The 22,532-nt window shown below is 35.9% G+C and overlaps 2 protein-coding genes across 8 annotated transcripts; one reads left to right on the top strand and one right to left on the bottom strand.

Moving 5' to 3' along the window:
• The first annotated feature begins 2,405 nt into the window (after positions 1-2,405).
• LOC103945337 (zinc finger CCCH domain-containing protein 44-like) lies at positions 2,406-9,357 on the top strand. Its single transcript, XM_048583258.1, has 8 exons — positions 2,406-2,556; positions 3,657-3,736; positions 4,622-4,809; positions 6,021-6,837; positions 7,107-7,213; positions 7,759-7,818; positions 8,060-8,110; positions 8,300-9,357. Exons 1-5 carry the CDS (start codon positions 2,435-2,437, stop codon positions 7,145-7,147), a joined length of 1,248 nt encoding a protein of 415 aa, XP_048439215.1. The 5' UTR covers positions 2,406-2,434; the 3' UTR covers positions 7,148-7,213; positions 7,759-7,818; positions 8,060-8,110; positions 8,300-9,357.
• A 4,877-nt stretch (positions 9,358-14,234) lies between these two features.
• LOC103945257 lies at positions 14,235-18,455 on the bottom strand. 7 transcript variants are annotated; one of them, XM_009355802.3, is made up of 3 exons: positions 18,299-18,455; positions 17,133-17,361; positions 14,235-16,654 (listed from the first exon to the last, which is right to left on the bottom strand). In XM_009355802.3, the coding sequence occupies exon 3, from the start codon at positions 16,338-16,340 to the stop codon at positions 14,406-14,408; it is 1,935 nt and encodes a 644-aa protein (XP_009354077.2). In that variant the 5' UTR covers positions 16,341-16,654; positions 17,133-17,361; positions 18,299-18,455; the 3' UTR covers positions 14,235-14,405. The 7 variants fall into 7 exon arrangements, with proteins under 7 accessions (XP_009354077.2, XP_009354078.2, XP_018502484.2 ...); XM_009355803.3 differs by having other exon boundaries at positions 17,249-17,361; XM_018646968.2 differs by having other exon boundaries at positions 18,267-18,446.
• Positions 18,456-22,532: the final 4,077 nt, after the last annotated feature.

Here is a 22,532-nt window from a genome sequence, read left to right as displayed (position 1 = left end):
CAGAGACAGTGTTTTTCTGAGACAATGTTAGTTTTTCCAAAGACAGTGCTAGTTTTTCCAGAGACAATGTTGGTTTTTCCAGAGACAGTGTTAATTTTTCCAGAGACTGTGTTAGTTTTTGCAGAGACATTGTTATTTTTTAGTTTTTGCAGAGACATTGTTATTTTTTTTTAGAGACACTGTTAATTTTTCCAGAAACAGTTACGAATTCAAAACATAACGGATCGCATTGTTTTCTAAAAAAGTGGTAAAAAAATCATACTATTTCCTAGAAATGTTTAACATTAACAGTGTTATGAAAGTAGAACATCACGATTGAAGTCACTTTTCTCTCTCTTTCTCGTCTACTTGTGGAGAAAAGGTAATTCATATGATTGAAGTAATTCACACTCACAGATGATGAAGGAATACAAATATATATCCACATCCAACTGTCTGAAAAACTCATCCAAGTACCCCTCCTATATATAACCTGGAAATTCAGTATTGCCCACCAGGCTCGAATCTATCTATGAACTTGTAATACAAATTATACGGACGTGATTGCCACGTTTTGGACCGTACATATCCCTCATATACAAAACCCAGAAACCAAAAATCGTGAAAAATAAATAAGAAAAAAGGTGTAATAATAGTAGTCCGTTAAACTGAATTGGCACCAATCCATGAAGCAGCTTTGATTTATGTACATGGGCAGCTCCTTTTGGCACGAGAGTTGATCATAAAGCTCGATCTGAACATATCTTCAACCTCTTCGCGGTTCGTGGTCCCGAAGAACTGCAGTTTCCTCTTGCATCGAATCATTTAGGGTATTTACGGAAGTATAGATTTGTAGCAGGTTGAGTTTGTAAGTTTGGTCCGTGGACAATAGTTTTGGATGATTTTTTATTAAACTTTAAGCCCTTTGGTTAAATAACATTTTGAGATGGTTTTTGGTTAAATATTTGTTGATCAAAGCCCTTTTCATTAAAGCTTCCTAATTATAAAGGTAAAATTGTCAATTTATTAGTATAATTTTGACTGAAAGGGTTTTGTAAAAGTGAATTAAAACGTGAGGCGTTGTTATTGTAATGTCTCAAATGTGCGAGATTTTGTGAAAACTCAATAAACCTTAGGAGGTGTTAGTGTAATTAACCCGCATATCTATTGTACAAATTTTAAAATTTAAACGCATCCACCAATGATAAATAAGTGAGTGTGCATTATCAACACCTAAAAGTAGTACGAGGTTTTATGTTCGATTTTGGTCAAAAGTGAATTTAAATCATATTATTGTTAACTTATTAGAAGACTTAATCTACTTTTCTACCTTTTAATGTAAATAATATCGTCTATTTAAAAAAAAAAAATAAAAGTATTGATGAAAAATATTCCACATAAGTAGTGGCAGTAGAGGATCTCTCCAAAATTTTAAGGTCCTTCGGAAAATTCCGAATGCTTGAACAATTAGATTTTAAATAAATATCCAACAGTTTAAATACCTAGAATGTAGAACATCCGAGAGTATTCCCGGAGAAAATCAAGAAGACCTGCATCGAGGTGGACTGATTGGGTACGATTGGACTGGACAAGACAGGCAATCCGAATAAGATTGGATTTCAATAGAAGACATGCAAGTTGGGAAGAGCGAAGAATCTCAAATCACAAATTATCTGAATTGAAATTAGAGGAATGCTACGAAGATTGTCAAATCAGATTCTAATTGCTTATAGTTTAATGTTAATTTTAATATTAATATTTGTAAAATATTATATAAGAAATATGCAGTGCTAGAGAGTTTCTGAAAATTTTCATTTTGAAAAAAGTATCTTCAATATTTCTCTTTCTAATACCTCACAGTTTAATATTAATTTTTTAATTAATATTATAAAATATTGTGTTAAAATATAAAATTACAAAGAATTCATGCAGACGTCTGCTCGTATCCAAGAGAAATGCTAATGAGAGTTCCAATTTCGTTTCGGGTATAGCAAAAGTGCACCAATTTATTTATTAATTAATTGTTTTATAAGAAAGGGATTTATTAGGTATAAAATAGAATAGAAAATAAAATTTATAAGATTCTTTCTTTTCCAAAAGAACTCCAAGCTCTGTGTTATTGTTGATTACTTTACTTCCTTCTTCCTTCCTTCACAGGGGATTCTGCTACATAGATTCATTGCATGGTATAGAATTACTCTATCCCTCCCTCTCTCACTACTCACTTTTTCGTTTCTGTATATATGTCTGTCTGTCTATATATCTACATATATGTATGTGTGTGTATATGTATATGTCTTTTAACTTTTCGGTTTCAAACGTTGAAGCAAAGGAAAAATTGGATTTATTTGAGCTTTTATAAGCAGTAATTATTATTTATTTGGTTTTGATGGTGTTTTTTTTGGGGGATTTTGTGTGTAGAGACTAGAGAATCTAGAGAGATAGAAGGGCAAGGATGAAGAGGCAGAAGAGAAAAGAAGAGAAAAAAATAAACAAGGAGGAGCAGGAGGAAGATGCAGAAGAGGATTGGTGCTTCGTCTGCAAAGATGGTGGAGACCTCATGTTATGCGACTACCCGTCAGTTCGTCGCCCTCCTTTCCCTTTATACTTTTACTGATTGAGCTTCAGTGTGTATATGTATGTGTATGTGCACGCGTTCTTGCTTATGCTACCAAACCCAAGTTTGAATTTTCCTCGTTTGAAAGTTGAAGCAGTTTCATTATATACTGTGTGTATTATTGTGTGTTGCGCGCGCATGCACGTGCGCTCATGTAGATGTGCGTTAGGCCACCCAAGTTCGAAGTGTCGTGGATTGAGAATTAGAGTAATTTAGAATATAGTATCACTATCAAGTAATCTGCCTTAATAGAAAGTGCAACATAGTCATAGATAGTCAATCATCCATCCACATCCCGCAACATTTCTTTTTCCTTGTTTTGTTTATTTAAACTTTCAACTTAACATACAACATTTCCTTTTAAGAAGATATTGAGAGAGGATCATCCAAACAACCCAAACCTCTTCATATGCCTGACAGGTCTGGCTTGATTTGCTCAACCCGGCTCACTGGCTCATCGGCAGGGTCCCAACCAGACCAGAGTACAGACTCAAGAAAATGCTATATACATTTATTATTTCTTTTCATTTATTTTCAGCATTATGAGCCATTATAATATATTAAATAAAAGAAAAGTTGTAACAAAATTAGGGTTTTAGGCCTACAATCTGCGAACTTCTCGTGACTCATGAAGGGGTGACAAACGGTAAATATTTGAGGACTGTAGGTTCGTGTATGAATCACCGGTAGGTGAAATATGTATTTTTATATGGAAATGTTCTCTTTCTGGTCACAAACTGTCAAATATGAATCACCAATAGGTGAAATAAAGTCTAAATATGCGGTTCTAATTATTTCGTGCCAGATATTTGGCAAACGATCATCACGTAGAGATAAATACTCTATTGCCATAGCATGTTATTGTTGTCACAATTTGAATTAAAAACTCATATTCAAACATGCTTTAACCTAATTGATCGTCTTGCTGATTATTTGACAACATGTCGAAATACAGAAAGAAGAGAGCATTTGCTTATGTGTGTGCGATTTTCGATCGTCTAGCATTTATTCAATATTTATTTCTCTACTTCTATATTATTAACAACCTGATTCATTTCAGGGGCTGCTTAAAAGTATATCATGCTCAATGCGTGGGTAAAAAGAAATCCTTCACTGTGGCTGGAAAACGCTGGATTTGTAGTAAGAAACTTTACATTTATCAATGATGATATATAAGTGTTTCAATTGAAATCAATTGCACTTGGAGTATGACACAATTGAAAGTTCCAAATTAACTCAGAAAATTCATGTGGCCCTTTCCCTCATAAGGTCTTTTTCTTTCAATAAAAAATCATGCTATTTCTCAAGACACTCTTTCTTTGTCTCTATCAGTATTGGGGTGCAGGGCGGGCTGTGGGTAAAAGACAGATTTTAATGTAACATAAATAGATAGAACAATAGGAATTCGATCGTGCCCTTAATTCTTTAGGACGCTCTTCATTAAGCAGAACCATTAAGCTTTTCTATCTAAGTGTTGAACCTCATAAAGGGCTTCAGCAACCAAACTTTTGTATTTCCTACCCAAATATGTAGAATTGAAGAGAAGCTTCTCAAAGGAGAGTAAATTTCACTGACCCCAACTTCAAATTAGCGTTCAGAGTTGAAATCTGAGGCCCTTTGTGTGGCCTTTAATTAAAATGCAATAGCATAATTAACAAGCCAAACGGCCACCATTTGGAGGACTCATTAGAGCTTGTCTTCCGAAGTCCCCTATATGAAGGCTACTGTATCCAAGAGATTCTTCTAGCGTCTTTTAATATGAATGCTGTTCATCTACTTCATAAGTGTACATATCCATAGTATTTATGGTCATGGTTGGTTGACATGGTACTATATCTTTGAAAGAGTTCTTAGCATTTAGAAAGGTATAAACACATTTTTTCATGTTTGAAAATTTCCCGTCACAGAAATGCACATGATTGATTAAGCACTTCCATAGAATGATTTGTATCTTTATATTTTGCAGTACTACTTTGGAGAATTTATGTCTTGGAAGTTTGAAAGACGATGCATTTTATGTTTTAGGGAAGCATTCTTGTGCATTATGCCGATGTACCCCAAAGTTTTACTGCTTTTGTTGTCCGAATTCAGTATGTCGACATTGCATAAGCAGTTCTAAGTTTACACACGTTAGAGGAAAGAAAGGGTTTTGCAAGGAATGTTTGGAGCTTATTCTACTGGCAGAGCAAAACTCAGAATATGGTTCCAATGGTGTAAGTTAATTAATCTTACTTTGTAAACTAGTTCACAAATCTCTTTTACTTGTTCTATTACATTTCCGTCCGCTATTAATTATTTTATTTGTAGGAAATTCTAGTAAGTAGTTCTATAATGTTGCATCTTTGTTTGGGTTATGTCAAGACTTGAGTAGAAGGTTATATCATTTTAGAAATTACATTATTGTCATTTACCACCAAGATAGATGCTTTCTTGAAAGTGTAGACAAGCCAATACTCTCCTTTCACTCTCTGGGAACACATCTGAAGAGAGAAAATATACAATGCTTTCAGATTGCACAAGAAAATGATAGAGACTTGATGTTTTGCGAAGGTTTACTTCCAGTATTGTAACTTGTAAAGCATGCACATCATGTATATTGCCTGACTTCATGCCATATAATTCGAGTTCTGATTAATAGCTTTCACTTTTCCTTTTTCTTGTTTTATTATTTACCAAGTATAAATCGTGTATCCTTAGTAGTTTCAGATAAGAACAGCTAAACTAAAAAGGGAAGAAACAGAGTAGTAATTGATTTTGTTCTTATCTGAAGCACGGATACCTGGCTTATACTTGGTAAATATCCAAATAAGGAAAAGGAAAAGGGAAAGCAGTATAGAGTTAATCACATTTTGGCTTGTATCTATTAATCAGAACTCGAATTATACAGCGTGGGAATGACAATAAATGTGATGTGCATGCGTTACAATACTGAAAGTAAACCTTCTTGGAACTACAAAATCCTGCCATTTTCTTGTGGAATCTGAAAGCCCTTTATATTTTCTTTCACCGGAGTTGTTCCCATAGAGTGAGAGGGGACTACAGGCATGTCTGCAATTCTCATTGGATTTTTTACCTCTTTATAAACCAAGGTACAATTTTCACCATATCCGAACTTCTATTTTCACATCAAAGGTATAAATTTCTCCAGATCTGAACTTTTCTTTCACTTCGTTAGAAATTTTTCTTCTGAGATTAGGATTGTTGACTGTTCTGTAGTTTATGCAAATAGGAGATCCTCGCTATTTGTTGTACTTGAACTTGATATAGGTTCTGTGTAAATTGATGACAGACATTGAGCTAAAAACTACAGAAAACATAAATTCATCTTCTTTATTTAAGTTTCAGTCTCTATCTTATATGTTCATCTATCGTATAGTTAATTATCTATGCTTCTGTTTTTGGTTGTATGATTTTTGAATTTCAGGAAAAAATAGACTTCAAGGATCGAGATACACTTGAATGCCTATTTAAAGAATATTGGGAAATCATAAAGGAAAAAGAAGGCTTGACTTCAGATGATGTCTATTCTGCAGATGTACTGTTAAAGAGGGAAGAAAATAAAACATACAGGTTTGATTTTGTAAAATCTGGCGAGGTTGAAGAAGCTATTGACCTGATATCTGATAGTGACACTTCTGACAAAGAATTTCTGAGACCGATGGGAAAAGGGAAGGCACAAGAGTTTATCGGATGGGCATCCAAACCTCTCATTGAGTTCCTGCGATCTATTGGTATAGATACAACCAACAAGTTATCGCAGTATGATGTGGACTCAATCATCTATGATTATATCAAAGAGAGAACCCTTTTTGACCCAATAAAAAAGAAAAAGGTCATATGTGATGAGAAGCTTTATTCTATTTTCGGAAAGAAGTCCGTAGATAGGATAAAAATATATGGTCTTTTGGAGGAACATATGGCCGAGAACTTGGTTATATCGGATGAAGATGACAGTGAGCTGGAAGACAAGAAGAAAGATACAATGATGGCAAGCAAGAAACAAAGAGTGAGCTCAGGTATAGCATCTATTGAAAAGGAAGTGAGTCCTAGTGTCCAGAAAAGTTTTTTTGCATCTATAGTTCCTGAGAATATCAAGCTTGTCTACTTAAGGAGGAGTTTAGTGGAGGAGTTCTTGAAGCAGCCTGAAAACTTTAAAAGCAAGCTACTAGGAACTTTTGTGAGAGTGAAAAATGATGCCAGGCTTCGTCTGACAAATTCTCACCAACTTTTACAAGTTGAAGGTAATTGTTGTTGGCAATATATTATGTGGTAGATTATTGTGTTAATAATGTCAGATTGGAAAAATGTTAGCCTTCTAGTCTGATTTTTTTTTATTCAATATAATATGTAACATGTTGATGTCTCAATGATTGGATATGCCCCTCCTCGTCATACAATGTAAAATTGATCCTCAAAAGTTATGGTGGTGCTATCTTGACAGGAATGCTCTTATTTTCTCCATTGGAAATTCCTTGATTTATTCAAGTTTTTAACTTTTATATCGTTGCAGGTATAAAGAAAGACTCAACAGCTGATGAAATGGACGGATGAAATTCTCCTCAAGTTTCCAATAGAGATATCCCGATTTGTAGGCTGGCAGATTCAGACTTCACTGAGGTAATTGCCCGGTATAAGAATTATTCAGTTTTCTTTATATGTAACATAATTCGCTCAGAAGGTTATGTAATTGGAGAGCTCTCTACTCCTATTAATCAAACCCTCAACCTTCCATCTTTCCTCAGAAGGTTAACTTAATTTCCCAGTACGACTTTGATACACAGACCATTTTTTATCAATCTGTTTTAGTTATATAGAGATGTAAGATTTCAAGTATAAATTTTTTGAACATTTGGTACTTGATATGAACTTCTTCTAATTCTTATTACAAATATCGCCTTGTTTTTAGTCTACATAAAACAAAACATTTTGACATGGTGAGTTATTGTGCAAACATCTGTATGTGTATTGCATCTTATTCTCTAACATGGACTCATTAGAAGTATAATAAATTGAACTAAACTTTCTCATGCAGTAGGTCAGGGAACTAAGAAATAAAACTTTTTGTCTTGTCCAACATTTAAGCTATAAATATCTTGTTATTTATGATTCTGGAAATGCACAGATCGGTTTGTTGCTTTGATAATAATATGTCCTACTTGCAGGACGAATTTAAGGAGTTGCGGGAAAATGTGGCAAATGGCCTGCTAAGGAAGCCTACAGTTGTAAGTTTGAGATTTCCTTCTTGAATCTTTCCGATAACGGTGAACAGTTTTTTTCTTTTTCAGTTTAATTATCTTCGTTCCGGTTTCTGGCAAAAGGTTTGTGCGGTTCACCATGAAGATCTTTATTCATATGGCCAACTATTAGAAAATCGAATGTCATGAAAAGTTCGTTTATTCCATCATAAATATCTTTTGTGAACAATGGTTTTTCAACCTCTAATCGTAATTTATTGTTTGACAGGCCGAGCTTGAACAGAAGGCAAGACTTCTGCATGAGGATATAACTAAGCATGTAAGTATTACTACTTTATGGCATTAATTTCGCATATATGTTGCCTATTTCCTCTATGCCCCCACTCTATAACAAAATGTGAAAACTTTTATCAGATAGATCGTTTCTCTGAATGGTACTAGTGAAATGCCATGGCGGCAAATTGCTTGCTTGTTATTTTTCTGATCTAAATTGACATATTGTTATCAGTGGATTGAGAGAGAGTTGGTCAGGTTACAGAACTGCATTGATCGAGCAAATGAGAAGGGACGAAGAAGAGAATATCCTTCCATGGTCTATATGCAACTATTCCCTAGTTAAACTTTCATAGCTTTGAATGCTTTAATCTGAGCTTGTTTTATTATAGGTGAAAGTCCTCCCATTGGTTTGCAGTTTTTGTATTTTATTTTCATGGCCAATTTTTCCCTCCACTCAAAGGGCATGTTTGCAAGCACCGCTTCCAGTCCAACGTTTTAACAAAGTACAACAGAAATTGTTTGTTGAAAGTCGTTTTTTATTGTAGTTTACAATTACATTGTCCTGTCCCAATTTTTGACCATGAATGGCATCTAGTCAAGAGCAGTGGTTGAACGAGATGCCAAATTTTCCAGTATTTTGATAATATTTACGTGGAAATATCAGGTTTTGGTTCTTCATGCATCACTTTTACTACATGCACACACGAACACAAACACACACAAGTGCTTGAGCATCTGTCAACCTACATTTGTGTTATGCTACTTTGTCACATTGAATGACAGAGGACCTTAACCAGCTTTTTGTTCAACGCTGTGGGAATTTATGGAGAAGAGAGAGATGCTAAAGCAACCCTCTGTTCAGATTGGTCTACTAAAGGAGGTGCCGAAGGTCACTGCAGAGGTTTTAGAGGCTGAATCTGGTTCTGAGGATACTGTAAAAGCTGATAATCTATAACGTGTTTCCTCACTAGGCTCGATCAGCATATTGAAATGACTGCTGTGTTGAAAGGGCTGTAATGTGGCGTTGTTTGTTTTCTAGTCTATGTCGTTCTGTCTTCTTAAGCTTAAAATAAAACTGCGTTCATTGCAGTTTAAGACATGGCCAACAAATACACCATCGGTACTGTGTTGATGTTGGTATTTTGTGTTATCATTTCGGTTGAGTTCATGGTCGGTGTTTCCATCATTTTGTGTGAGACATAGAAGAATGAAAATTGGTAAAGTGAACGGCCTACTTCAGAGATTTCTCATATGACTCACTTTATGTAAGCTTGAAAAATTAACATTAGCTTAAAGTTTTACCCCAGCTAATTTTATTCTCATCTCCTGACTACCGCCTAGCGAATTTTAAAATATTGCCAACATCTAAGAGTTTTTGAGTTTATTTGCTACATTCAGTTCTAACTCAGCTTACACATAAGCTAGAAGAAACTAGCATCAAGTCTATACTAGTGGAGCATGGAAATTGTGAAAAGGGACAAGCTTTTCACTTGAAGAAGCTAAAAATGAGACACAAGTGAGAACTGAAACTACGACACCAGTTCAGTAATGTAGAATATCTGGAATTATCACCATAAACAACTCCAATGAAAATGAGAAGGCTCGGTAACATATGCATCTTGTAATTACCGTATAGTTGAGCATTAGAGCTTTGAGGAGGCTGAAAAGGATCAAGCACGGTTGAAGGCAATAATGAAGGATGAAAGTGCCATGCCATAGAAGAATTCTACTCGGGAGCAGGTTTACGGACTAAGAAAAGCCTGTAATTAGTGTGAAATGGGTTTATAAGACCAAACTCAACTTGGATGGATCAATATAGAAAATCAAGGCCTAGCTGGTTGCTAAAGATTACTCGCTGCAGCTTGAAGTGGATTTCAATGAAACCTTTCCCCCTGCGGCAAGGTTGGACATTATGAGGACTTGATTGCATTGGTGGAAACAAAGATCTAAAAACTTTATCAATTGGATGTAAAGTCAACATTCCAAAGTGGTGTATTAGAAGAAGTACATGTTGATCAACCACAAGGCTTTGTTGCTGTAGATGAGGAAGACAAGGTCTTTAAGTTAAAGAAGACATTGTGTGGGCTAAAACAAGCACTAGGGGCCGGGTACAATGAGATTGATTCCTATTTTAACAAGAGGTTTCAAGAAAAGATCAAGTGAAGCTACTGTATAATTATCAAAAAGACGGGCCAAAGGCTCACTTCCAATAACACTTATATTGTTCATAATTTGGTAATTATCAAGTGCACAATCCGTCAAGTGTGGGGTTTTATCACAAAAGGCCTTGGTATTAGTTGAAGTGGGGTTATGATATTGTAACTCTTATTTCTTTCTTTCTCTAGAAGATGTGGGATTTCAACATGTCCCTTCACGTGGGACCCAATTAGTGGGTCGCATGTGGGAGATCCACACATCGGCAATCATGTGGAGCCAAGAGGACTCACCCTACACGTGAGGCCAAGGGACCCACCATCATTGCCCGAAGCCAAGGGGACACACCCATCACGTGACAATACGTATGGGCCTTCTCTTTAGCTCTAATACCATGTAGAATTATCAGAGAGACGGGTCAAAGGACCACTTCCAACAACACCGATATTGTCCCCAACTTGGTAATTACCAAGTGCACAATCCGTTAGGTGTGGGGTTTTATCACAAAAGGTCTTTGTATTAGTTAGAATGGGTTAAGGATATTTAAACTCTTCTTTCTTTCTTTCTCTAGCCGATGTGCGATTTCAGCAACTGCACTTTACACAAAGACATGAAGTGACTTGAGCATTCTCATTGTGTCTATCTATGTTGATGATTTGGTGTTTACAAGAAACAGTGACCAAATGAACACTGAATTCACATCATCTATAAATTTTGTGGGATACCACATTGTATTGTTTTTTAAGTTTGAGCAGTTGAGAAAATTAGACCTACTCCAATTTTTAATGCTTTTTTTTCTTTTCAACATGAATCTTCATGCAAGATAGCGGTCCAATTTCAAAATGAGGATTGAGGAAAAAAATAAAATAAATGGTGCTACTATTTCGACACCCACATCATATGCAATTTTCTTTTTCACAAACATTCACACTATTAGGTCAAAAAATAGCATGGATGGTTGGGCAAACATTAAAAATTTTACCTTCATTTTAACTTAGGCTTATTAACATCCTCTAAAACAAATTAGCCCTTGAAACTTAAACTGTCACTAAAACACAACTCGTGTATCATTTTGCCTCCTACCGTCCAAATCCTTAAAACAATTTGTTCGTGGCAAAGATGGTGTCGGCCCTTTGCACAGCTCCTCTAGGGTAAATGGCACTTGCTGTGTTTGTTGGTTGGGCTCTTGCTGCTTGGTGTGCTGCAAGAGGAGTTCATAGTTAGTTTGAAAGGTGCCTTTGTAGGGTCTTAGGTGTAGGCCTTGAGACTTGCAATCAAAACTAACAAAGTGCTAGGCGTGACAATGTTATCTCATTATAACAGATGTAGAACATATTTAGTTTAAGTCGATTACTTGCGCCCCAAGTTACTCAAACTTCTTGTCATCAAAGGTTGTCACAGATGAGTTAAGTTTGCATTAAGTTCTTTTTCTTGCCTTGTAAACAAGGACTTTTAGTTCATGATCTTGTATTTTCGAATGAAGGGAGTCTAGAGCCCTTTAAACCATTTGCTTGATTCCAGGTTGTTCTTAATGAAAACAAGTTTATTAAGGTAACCAGATATGGATGCAAATGAGACTCTTAAGTAGAAAATAACTGGAAATAACTTGAATACATTCTAAAAAGTACATTTAGATGACAGATCTACTAAATTAAAGGATAAACAAAGAGATTCAGGCAATATTTCACCTTGTCTGGCAAGGTCGAACTTCTTACAGCCAATTCTTTTTAAGTTTACAAAGGTTGTACACTAAAAGGGATGGATGGTTTCAAGAGAAGTTCTAGATGAAAATGTATTTACTTTCTCCCTCAGCATTGATGTTAAAAATGCCATCCATCAATTACCTCATGCTACTGCTACTCCTCATATCATGATTCATATACAAGGAGATCAGCAGCACTCTACATTGGATTAAACCTTGAATCTCGGCAGAGAGTGTCCCCTAATATCAAAAGAGGTCCTTTTTCTTCTTGAATTTAGCTGCTAACATCATGGCTGAAATCCTTCCTGTAATTCCTTGGTCGTTTCTGGCCAAATTGTAATGAAACCTGGGGAAGTTGAGCCATTTAGGGTTGTCAATGAGAGAATTTAGGTAATCTTGGCGGGGGTTTTGGTATTTTGATTTTTGTATTAGGGTGATTTTTGCGATTTAGATGCCCCAAATGTAAAAACGAGGTGAAAAAAGCAAATAGCCTCTATTACATCACTGAAATTAACACTTCTCTTAACTTAGTTGACGGAATAGGATATAAAGTGAATAAAAAAGAAAAATACAAAAAGTAAAGTGAGATAAAATAAAGTATAGAAGGTAAAGTGAGATTTAGTAAAGAATAATACTTAAAAATAAGCTAAATAAAAAACTAATTAACGAGCAAAGGTTTTTTTAATTAAAATAATGTCACATCAAATCCAACATTGTTATCGTGGAAAAGAACATTATTATGAATATATTGAAGAAGAGGAAAAAAAATAAAGATACAATAAATTAGAGAGGACATTCTTTGACAAAAAAAAAAAAAAAATAGATAAGACATGAAGGTAAGTGCGTTTGTAGAAAATTATTAAAAATAAAAATCAATTAATACAACTCACAAACGAAAATTTGGAAGCCCGATTATAAGCAAAGGCCGCAATACTGCACAAAGTGGACAAGAATCTCACCAATGACTCCAACAAGATCAATACCATAGTTTGCCTAAGAATCCGCCACCTGAAACTTGAGATAAGACTAAAACCCTAAACTAACGAGCAAAGTTTGCGAAGCGTGAAACTTGCTTGACAAGAAAAAATAAAAGCGGCGTGAAACTTTAGAAATGGAAAACCTAGGGCAGTGGGGAAGAAAGACGGCATGGATGATCTGGCGAGACCATCGAATGATAAAGGGTCCTTATATATATGTTCCATGCCGTCAAACTGAGTAATTTGTTTTCATCAAAATGCATCTGCCACCGCAAGGATAATCCCGGCTTTAAATGCCGGAGCTCCTCCGAAGGTAATAGTCAATTATGCTATCTGGATTCTAAGGCCGGCGAGCTTCTTCCCATCCATATGGACTGTGGCATCTTCCGATATCAAATTATTTTTGCCGGTGTGAAACCCCACATCGCACCCACTTAAGACCAATAAATTTTCCGACTCAGACCAGATCCGGGTCATATTTATGGGTTTGAGACCAATCCAACTGTGGATCCGATTCGGACCACATGGTTGTAGTGATTGTTAAGAGTACGAATTCTACATCGGATAAACGAGGGATCTTACATGTGCTTATAAATAATTGGGCTAACTTCTTATATTGTCAATTGATTTTATGATGAAACATTAACTTTCTTCAATGATTGGATAGTATAAATTTGAACCTGTCGATCGAAGCGTAGATTTTGTTTTGTATTTTCCCCAATAATATCAGGAGTAGAATGACACTTGAATGAGTGCGGCTATGCGCGCCGCATGAGATAAAATTGCTTTCATTGCAGTTTAAGACATGGGCAACAAATCGACTATCGGTATTTATCGAATTGATATGTTTCTCAGTTTCTTGTTAAGAAGCTAAAGATCAAATCTGTGCTTCCTTTCTGCCACTGATGACTGTGTTACGTGTCAAGCATTCTTTCTCGTTTGTCGTCTAGAAATGGATTAGATTGGATTAGAAAACTCACAAGATTTATATGTATGTTGGATGAAAAAATGAATGTCAACTTTTAACTTTGTGAAGTTGAAGGTAAAAGATGACGTAGTCATAAAAGAAAACTCTCATCCCTTTCAATATCTACAAAACTGGCAAAAAATTGGAACGGATAAGCTTCATTTGTGACTAATCCATAAAAAAAATTAGAAGTTGCTTCTACTTCTTTCCTTCGACCTCACATTGCATCTACTTCTTTCGTCCAATCCAATCCAATTCAATCTTAGACACAAAACGAGACTCTCAGATATTGCATGTCAGCTAGGATAAAGAAAGAAAAGAAACTGAGCTGAGTTTTAAACCTACAGATCTAAAACATGCACCACGCTGATCTAAACACTCATCAGAATAACCACAAACAAGATCAAATATCCATAGCATTACAGTAAAACACACAAACTATATACGAGTCTTTGAACAGGCGGCAAAATTATGCACAATTCCACCAAAAAATATCCCAAACCCAATAAATCTAGAAATTAAGATACAAAATTACCACTCACATGCCATCGATAGCATTTTTCAGATCACCACCAAATAGTGACATGAGCGGTCCTCCATGGACCCTCCCTTCTGGGATTTTGAAGTCCAAGCTCTTTATCCCGCTACAACTGCCAACACCAATGTCATACCCATCTCTCCCCTCCTCAGGCTTCTTAGAACTCAAGAAATGTGAATAGGATGATGAAGACTTCATCGACAGAGGAACCAATACCTGCGAGGGTATGAGATGTGTTTTTGCGGGCTTTTCCAGCGAATCCATGCTGTCAGAAATGGCACTGATGCCTGAAGATGAATGATTGTTGTCAAAGCTGCTCCCTGCAGTTGAAGACACAGATACAAGCCCATGGAAGAGTCCTGGTCCAATGAGACCTCCCTTATTTATCCCCCGGTCCTGAACCATACTGCTATGAGCGGCACATAAACCACTCTTGCCCCTGGCGAATTTTTCACATTTACCCTCTCCCCAAGTGCACCGCTTTCCCCCACCATGGGCCTTGCAGAAGTCTGTGCTCCCTTGGGCACTTTTTCCACAATTATCAAACTTACAACGCTTACCTCCACCATGCCTAACACAACAATCAGTGCGGCCACGGGCACTTTTTGTGCAGCCTGGCACAGAACACCTCTTTCCACCACCATGAGCAACACAGAAATTAGTGCCTCCATGTACACTCTTAGGACAAATCCCACCACCATCAAAGAGGCAGCGCTTCCCCCCACCATGTCCCTTGCACAGTGGTGTGCTTCCTTCGGCACCCTTGGTGCACCCTTGAAATATGCAACGCCTTCCACCACCATGTGCCTTGCAATACATGGTGCTCCCTTGTGCTCCCTTTGTACATGCCTCATACTGGCAACGGCGACCACCTCCATGCGAGATGCACAAACCAGCCTGTCCTTCAGCACTACGAGTGCAGCCATCCACCTTACACCTTTTCCCTCCGCCATGTCTAATACAAAGCCCTGATTTTCCTCGTGCAGCCTTTGTACATCCACCTGGATAGCCACATCTTTTGCCACCACCATGAGCTATGCAATAATCTGTTTTCCCCTCAGCACTTTTAGTGCACCCTAAGTGTTGACACCTCTTCCCTCCACCATGGGCCTTGCAGTACGCCGTTCGGCTCTCAGCACCCTTGTTGCACCCAGGTTTTTGGCATCTCTGTCCGCCCCCATGACCAATACAAAGACCTGATGCCCCTCGTGCTCCTTTTCTACAGCCCAAAAATTTGCATTTTTTTAGATTGCCAGTTCGGTGGTCTGAAGATTCCCCTGTAGCTGTCTGCTCAGAGATTGATTCTGTTGAGTAATCTGTTGTAGCAGAAGGTTCACACCTTGGATGAGATAGCTGGCATTTGACCCTGAGGTCTAAAATTTCTTTACCATACAGAGAAAGATTGACAGAGTCTCTCCTCGGAGCAAAAAGAAGTGATGGCATATAACCACCTGATTTCCTGGCTGAAGTAGAACCCTCGTCAACAGGTGGAATCGAGACTTGATTATCTCCAGAAGATACTTGGTTCTGGCCATAATTAATATTTACATCAGTCTCTCTCGAAATTGAATAATCAAGCACAGTTGAAGCTTCAAAAGTCCCACCAGAAAGACCAAGTTGAAGTATTGAATCACCCTCAGATGCAAATCCCTGAGACAATGCAGTAGTTAATCCTCTATTCTTTGTGGGTCCAAAATTGTAATAATCATTGCAGTACGTGCTCGGTGTTGGGCCCAATCCAAGTACCAATTTGCAGCTGTCATCAGGAGCACTAGAACAGTTAACCCTAAAATTGCTTTGAGTACACCTAGACCTGGCTGCGTTGCTTCCACCTGAGCCAGGGCTATTCAAGCATAGAGCAGTATCACCAAAGTGGTCATTTTTCGTGAACTGCCCATCATGGGAAAATAGCAAACTCTTCTTGTTCAAATCCATTTTCTAATAATTGTGCTTTAAGACACAAGTCACAGATCACTCTTTACCACAAGCAATTAGAAAGTCGACACATCGGAAGTAAATGAAGCAGAAGCTAACGTGCAACCTCCACCGCTAAGAAACCCTGATGTGTCTGACCTGTCCATCTTACACAAGCTCAGACCCAACACCTGAATTAATAAAATATCACTTCCAAAAATATCTGACTACGTTTCTTGGATAGAACCCCTTTATAAGAATAGTTAATATTGGCGTGCAGAGATCGTTGGAGCTTGTTGTGCTCCCTTCTGTAAAATCATTTAGCTTCATTAACCCTGAAGTAAGAGGAAAACAGAAAACACAACTGAATTAATGAATAAACCAAATTGATGGAATGATATCTGCTGAAAAGTTAAACAATGTGATGCAATTCCACTGCACGAATTTAGTTCCGAAAAAACAAGAAACAAAAGGAAAATATTCTAGGTTGTGGCCAAAGTCAATTCAAGAGGAAGAGACAGTTTTCAGAAAGTCCAGCATGACACATTCTGATAATATATGACAGAAAAATAAGTAGAAGCAAGAGAGTCTGATCTAAATCAAGTGCAGTCTGACAAATAATATCTAGCTTTCCACGTATTAAACCAAACGAATGAAAATTTTGGAGAAACTTGAGATTGAATAATGCATTGAACTTGGAAAGAATTTGAACAATAAATTCTCCTGGAAACCAAGTACAAAAAATATGGAAACATCCAATATAAAATGCCAGTACAAATGAATTAAAAAACTAAATACATGATATAAACTCACAACTCATAACCATGAACCCACGATCCAAAGGTGCAACAGCAACAGGAGACCGCACAACTCAATAACATAAATTTGACATTTATAACCCAATACTTATAGAGCACAGATGAGTTAACTGTTGTTAAATTTTTCGCCATGTTGCAACAGAGTTTGACAAGAACAACGCACTTCCAAGTCCTGACAATTGCAACCGAGTTTGTTTTTATTTGCCTAAGCAAAGACAGCCAACCTTCAAAAAAGAAGAAAGGAAAAACAAATCAATGTCAATAATCTTATACTAAACAAGTAGCATATCAAGGTTTTTCTAGAGTTCCTTGGCAACCGCAGAATTTCTACAAAATCATAGCATCTTCTCATTACCAACTCGCTTTCACTCCCGGAACAAAATCCCCATACTCAGTTTATCTGTACTTTCAATTTAACAAACAACTAAACATTGACTTCAATTTAATTCTAATAACTCTTAACTGGTACTTATCTGGTATCTGATTAACAGTTGATATTTCTCCAATTTCTCGTGTTACCGAGTATCGATTCTAGATGCAATATATTTCTTTTAGTACGTTTCATTCAAACTTTCCAGACTATTCCGATTGAGTTGAATTCTTTATATTGGATTCCTGGCTCTAGTTGCTACTCACTATTGCTTAAGAACCGAACAGAATCGCAGATACATGTGGTTTCGGCTTGCAATTAAACTCTCCATCCTTGCTTGTTTGAAATTGAAATCACTTTATCATTAAAATAATTTCAACATCCAAATATGTTACCTGATTCAGATTTATTATTCTCCTTGCTTCAAAACAGTAGTACAAAAAGCATTAAAACTTCAACAGCAGAATAAACAAGAAAACAAACAACTACATATACATGTAAATCCATAACAAAAATACAAGATCTACACCAAAATTAATTAAGAAAAATACCCAGTAAGTCAAATACACAGAAATTAACTCAATGATCTGCAAAATCATCAAATAAATAAATATAAAATAGATAGGAAATTATGTCATACATGAAGAACACCACCATCCATGCTCCACCCAATACCAAAACCAAAAACCAATTTCTTGCAGTAAAAACAAACAAAAAAACAAACAAAATTGAAAGGAAGAGAAAGAGATGAAGAAGTACATGAGCAATTCAGCAGTAGCAGATGTAATTACCGTGGAAAAAAATTTACAGGAAATTTGGAGAAACATGGCGCATCCGGGCAGCTGCAGGAGAAGAGACGTACATCCCAATTTTTCTTCAAACGAAAAAATAAAATGGGACAACCAGAGTGCCAAACACACAACTATTAGTATAATCTACTACTTACAATTTGGTATTTCTAAATAGAGAAATGTCAATAAGGCTCTATTCAAAGTGTGGGACTCAACTCTCTGCGGCCTAATTTTTTTTACATAATATTTTATAATATTAGTACGAGAATTAACGTTAAATCATAAAGTGTTAGATAATTTATGAAAAGTCTCATTTTTAAAGAGTCCTCTTACCAAGAGAAATGTTAAGTATGCTCTCTAAAAAGCAAGATTCTCCATGAATTTATTATCGCTTTATGTTTTTTTTATAATATTTTATAATAATGGTATAAAAATTAAAATTAAAATGTGAAATGATAAAAAGCCTATAAACTCGCAAAAATCTCTAAGAGTGTCTTCATAACATTTCTTTTATAAATAATGTCTCCATTATTATTATTTGTACTTGGTGAAGTATGAGATATTTTTTAATGTGATCATCACACGAAATAGTATATCATGTGTCATTATATAAATGATGGGATATATGTGTTAAAATGTTAATAACTTAAAAAATAAATTTTTTTACCACTTACATAAAAACACGTAATGTACTACTTGTATTCCTGTCCCAATTAAAAATTTCTCGTGAAGTATACCACAAATGGAGCTCGCTTCTCTGCCCTTCTACTTCTCATATACTCTCATCTCCTTCTATTTTGTGTGGTCACGATTAAGTCACGTTAATATTTTATATTAATTTTTTATAAAAATAATAAAATAAAAAATAATAGTAATATAAAATATAAACATATTTAACTGTGATCGCATAAATAGGAGAAGATAGAAATGCATGGAAAATGAGAAAGCAAGAAGCCAACTCCACCACAAATAGCCTTTGGGGTCACTACCGTCGGGGAGCGCGGGGCGTCCAGATTGGACCATCCGTACTTTTTCTTGAAAAAGACGGCCCCTGAAAAGTCAACATTGCCCTCGCCAGCAACCAAGTGGTGTGATTATGTTAGTCATATGACATCACACATAGGCGTGTGACCTTTTTTTGCCAATAGTTTTGTGCAAACCATGTCGCTATTTCTAAAGTCGGAGATATTTTTTCATGTTAATACATTACGTGTCATGTTATAAGTGAAAAGATTAAAATTTTCAAAGATAAAATGGATTGCGGAAGTGTTTGACTATCAATGGGGACTTTGTCTATCTGCCACATTTGAGTTCACAACGAAAATAGTTTGGCTTTTTTGAAGATAATCTTTTCTACGATCAAACCCAATATATTTTGTAATGTCTTTTAATTCTATAAAGACTTATGGTGTAGTGTCTTGCGTTTTAAGTAAATTGAAAATAAGTTTTTTATATTTGTTTTTTAAAGTAAGTTATTGAATTTGATTGCATGTTGAAGAATATGTAGAAGAGATAGAGTGCTTAATGCGGCCTCATTAAAATTAAGGGAATTAGCTACCATAAACAAATTTTGACATTTTGTTTGAAGGAATGAGCATTTTTTTGTACAACGACATGTTGATCATATATCGACGACACAACGATGATATAACGACAAAACAACAATAATATAATGATAACTGATCATTGTTGCAACCAAATATCAAAGTTCATTGTAGCTAAGGTCATCTCCAATGAATCAGGTCATAGGGTTATAGGCTCCTTAATAGCCCGAAATGAAAATAAAATAAAATAAAATAAAAAAATAAAAACAAATCATCTCCAATAGAGGTCCAGGCCAAAGGAAAGAGAGGACCCATTGGGCCAAACTCTAGCCCATGGCCATTAGGTTGGGCATTTGAAGCCATCCAGCCCGAAAGTTGGGCCCAGCTGTCAGCAACACACATGCTAGCTGATGTCAACTAGCCGTTAGATTTTTTATTTTTTTTTTGAAAGACGAAATTAAAAAAAAAAAAAAAAAAAAAGAGTCAAATTTTTTTCCTATAAATATCTAAGCCATTTCTGTCACATCTTGGCCCAGACCCCTACCACATTCCGTGCTCGACTCTACCGTAGCACGATATTGTCCGCTTTGGGCCCCGACCACGCCCTCACGGTTTTGTTTCTGGGAACTCACACAAGAACTTCCTAGTGGACCCATCATAGGATTACTTTCGCGTGCTACTCGCTTAACTTCGGAGCTCCGACGGAACTCGAACCCAGGGAGCTCTCAAAAGGCCTCGTACTAGGTAGAGATGAGAATATACATATAAGGATCACTCCCCTGGGTGATGTGGGATCTAACAATTTCTCACATCCTTTTCACCCTTACATACTATCTTATCTCATTTTATTTCAATTCTTCACATTCTTTAAACTCCTGTACAAATTTTTTTTTTTTTTTGGAAGCAAAACAAACATAGCATTTAGAAAAATTAGTAAGATTACATAAAGATAAGAAATACGAAGAGTTACTCATTAATAAATATGTTAGTTTAATTCAATTAACTAATAAACTTAAATGACAAGCTTAAAAAATAATAAATTATTGAGGGGCTAAAATATAGTCCTCTTTGGTTGGAGATGATAAATAAATATGGTATGACAGTGTTCATTAAAAAATAATTTTTTCCAGGACTATAATCTGAATGGGAGTTAAACATCCCCTCTTCGATTGGAGATGTCCTAATTGCCCTTAAAAATATGTCAGGGCTTTCAATTGAGCCAAAAAATAATATCGCAACTAATACAAATATACAATTTATTGTGAATCATATCCTCACCATTAACACTACGTTTTAGTAGTATTTTCCTTTATTTGCAAGTACAAATTCTTAAGTCCGACTCCCATAATTAAGAAGTTTGATACCAAATTATTAATGACTCATTGTATGATTCAGCTAAACCTCCTTATCTCCAATACCGTTATATAAAAAATAAAATAAAAATTGAAGGCACCATTAACAAGATAACCGAGAAGAAAGTTGTCATCAACCTCTTATTGAATTGCTGCCATAACTACAAAAAAAATCACCTTATCTTCATCAGTCCACGCTGTAATTGTATTTTGACAAAATTGTCCGTCTGTCTGTTTAAACTGTTTTATAAATTGAGCTTTTTCTGGTGGCTTCACAGCCAATTTGCTGCATAAGAGACGCACTTCCTCAACTGCAATTCGTTGAATCCAACAACTACCAAGCATATAGGGAACGTTTGACACGCTCTACTTTGTGTGGTCGTGCTTACGTTGTCTTGTCCTACTAGCCCTGCCCCATCCAAGTACCAAGCTACGGACTACTACTGTGATAGGAGTATTGAATGGTAAATTGGTTGGCCTATTAATGGCGAAAGCTTAAATGACACAAATATTATCCTCGCGTGACGTTTTATGTCAATAAAATAAAATTTTTTAGATAAAATATTACGTATCTCTATTTTATTGGATTGGGCGCCATATTAGGCGGTATATTTATGTCATGTAAATGACTTGTACGGATGTGTATACTTTTACGGTGACTTTTATGTGCTAATCATACAAGGACATATATAAATTCCCTTCTAAGTGTTTATGTATGGATAATACTTGCATTACCCTTTTGAGTATGAGCTCATTCTCCCACTTGTAGTTGTAGATAACGTAATTTTACTTTACAAATTTCATAATCGGAATTGCTAAACTCCTTAACCTTCATTTGCAGACAGGGCCAACCTAGGCCTGGTGCTGGCAGTGCGACCATCCGGGGCCCAAAATAATTGGGGGCACCAAACTTATTAGGGTAGTATATTTATATATGTTTTCATAAGAGTATAAATTTATAAAATTTGGTTCAATGACAAAGAAATTTAATTAGAAATGGTGGTTTTGTTGTTTGAAATTAATCAGGAGGTCTTTGGTTCAAAACACCGTGTGTGCTTATTTACTTTTCAATTTTTACAAATTTCTTTTCATAAGAGTATAAATATATAAAATTTGGCTAAATGATCAAGAAGTTTAATTAGAATCAATGCTTCTATTGTTTAAAATTGATAAGAGGTCCTCAGTTTGAAATGCTAAGTACATGTTTATTCTTTTCAATTTTAACGTATTTTTATTTGGTTGTTAATTTATTTTTACTTAGTAGCTAGTAGCTATGTGAGTTGTTATTTTTAAACATTTGTTCCAATTCAAGTCTAATCTTCAATGAAGAGTAATGCG

The sequence above is a fragment of a genome, unplaced genomic scaffold (genome assembly GCF_019419815.1).
Source record: "Pyrus x bretschneideri cultivar Hongxiangsu unplaced genomic scaffold, Pyrus_bretschneideri_v1 Contig2, whole genome shotgun sequence".
Taxonomy (NCBI): Eukaryota; Viridiplantae; Streptophyta; class Magnoliopsida; order Rosales; family Rosaceae; genus Pyrus; species Pyrus x bretschneideri.
This window is presented reverse-complemented; position numbering and strand designations above follow the sequence as displayed.

What these genes read in the sequence shown, in the direction of transcription:
- LOC103945337 (XM_048583258.1), top strand. Translation starts at nt 2,435, where the DNA reads ATGAAGAGGCAGAAGAGAAAAGAAGAGAAAAAAATAAACAAGGAGGAG. An exon ending in CTCATGTTATGCGACTACCC is followed by an intron (nt 2,557 to 3,656) that starts GTCAGTTCGTCG and finishes GATTCATTTCAG; the next exon opens with GGGCTGCTTAAAAGTATATC. An exon ending in CCAACTTTTACAAGTTGAAG is followed by an intron (nt 6,838 to 7,106) that starts GTAATTGTTGTT and finishes ATATCGTTGCAG; the next exon opens with GTATAAAGAAAGACTCAACA.
- LOC103945257 (XM_009355802.3), bottom strand. Translation starts at nt 16,340, where the DNA reads ATGGATTTGAACAAGAAGAGTTTGCTATTTTCCCATGATGGGCAGTTC.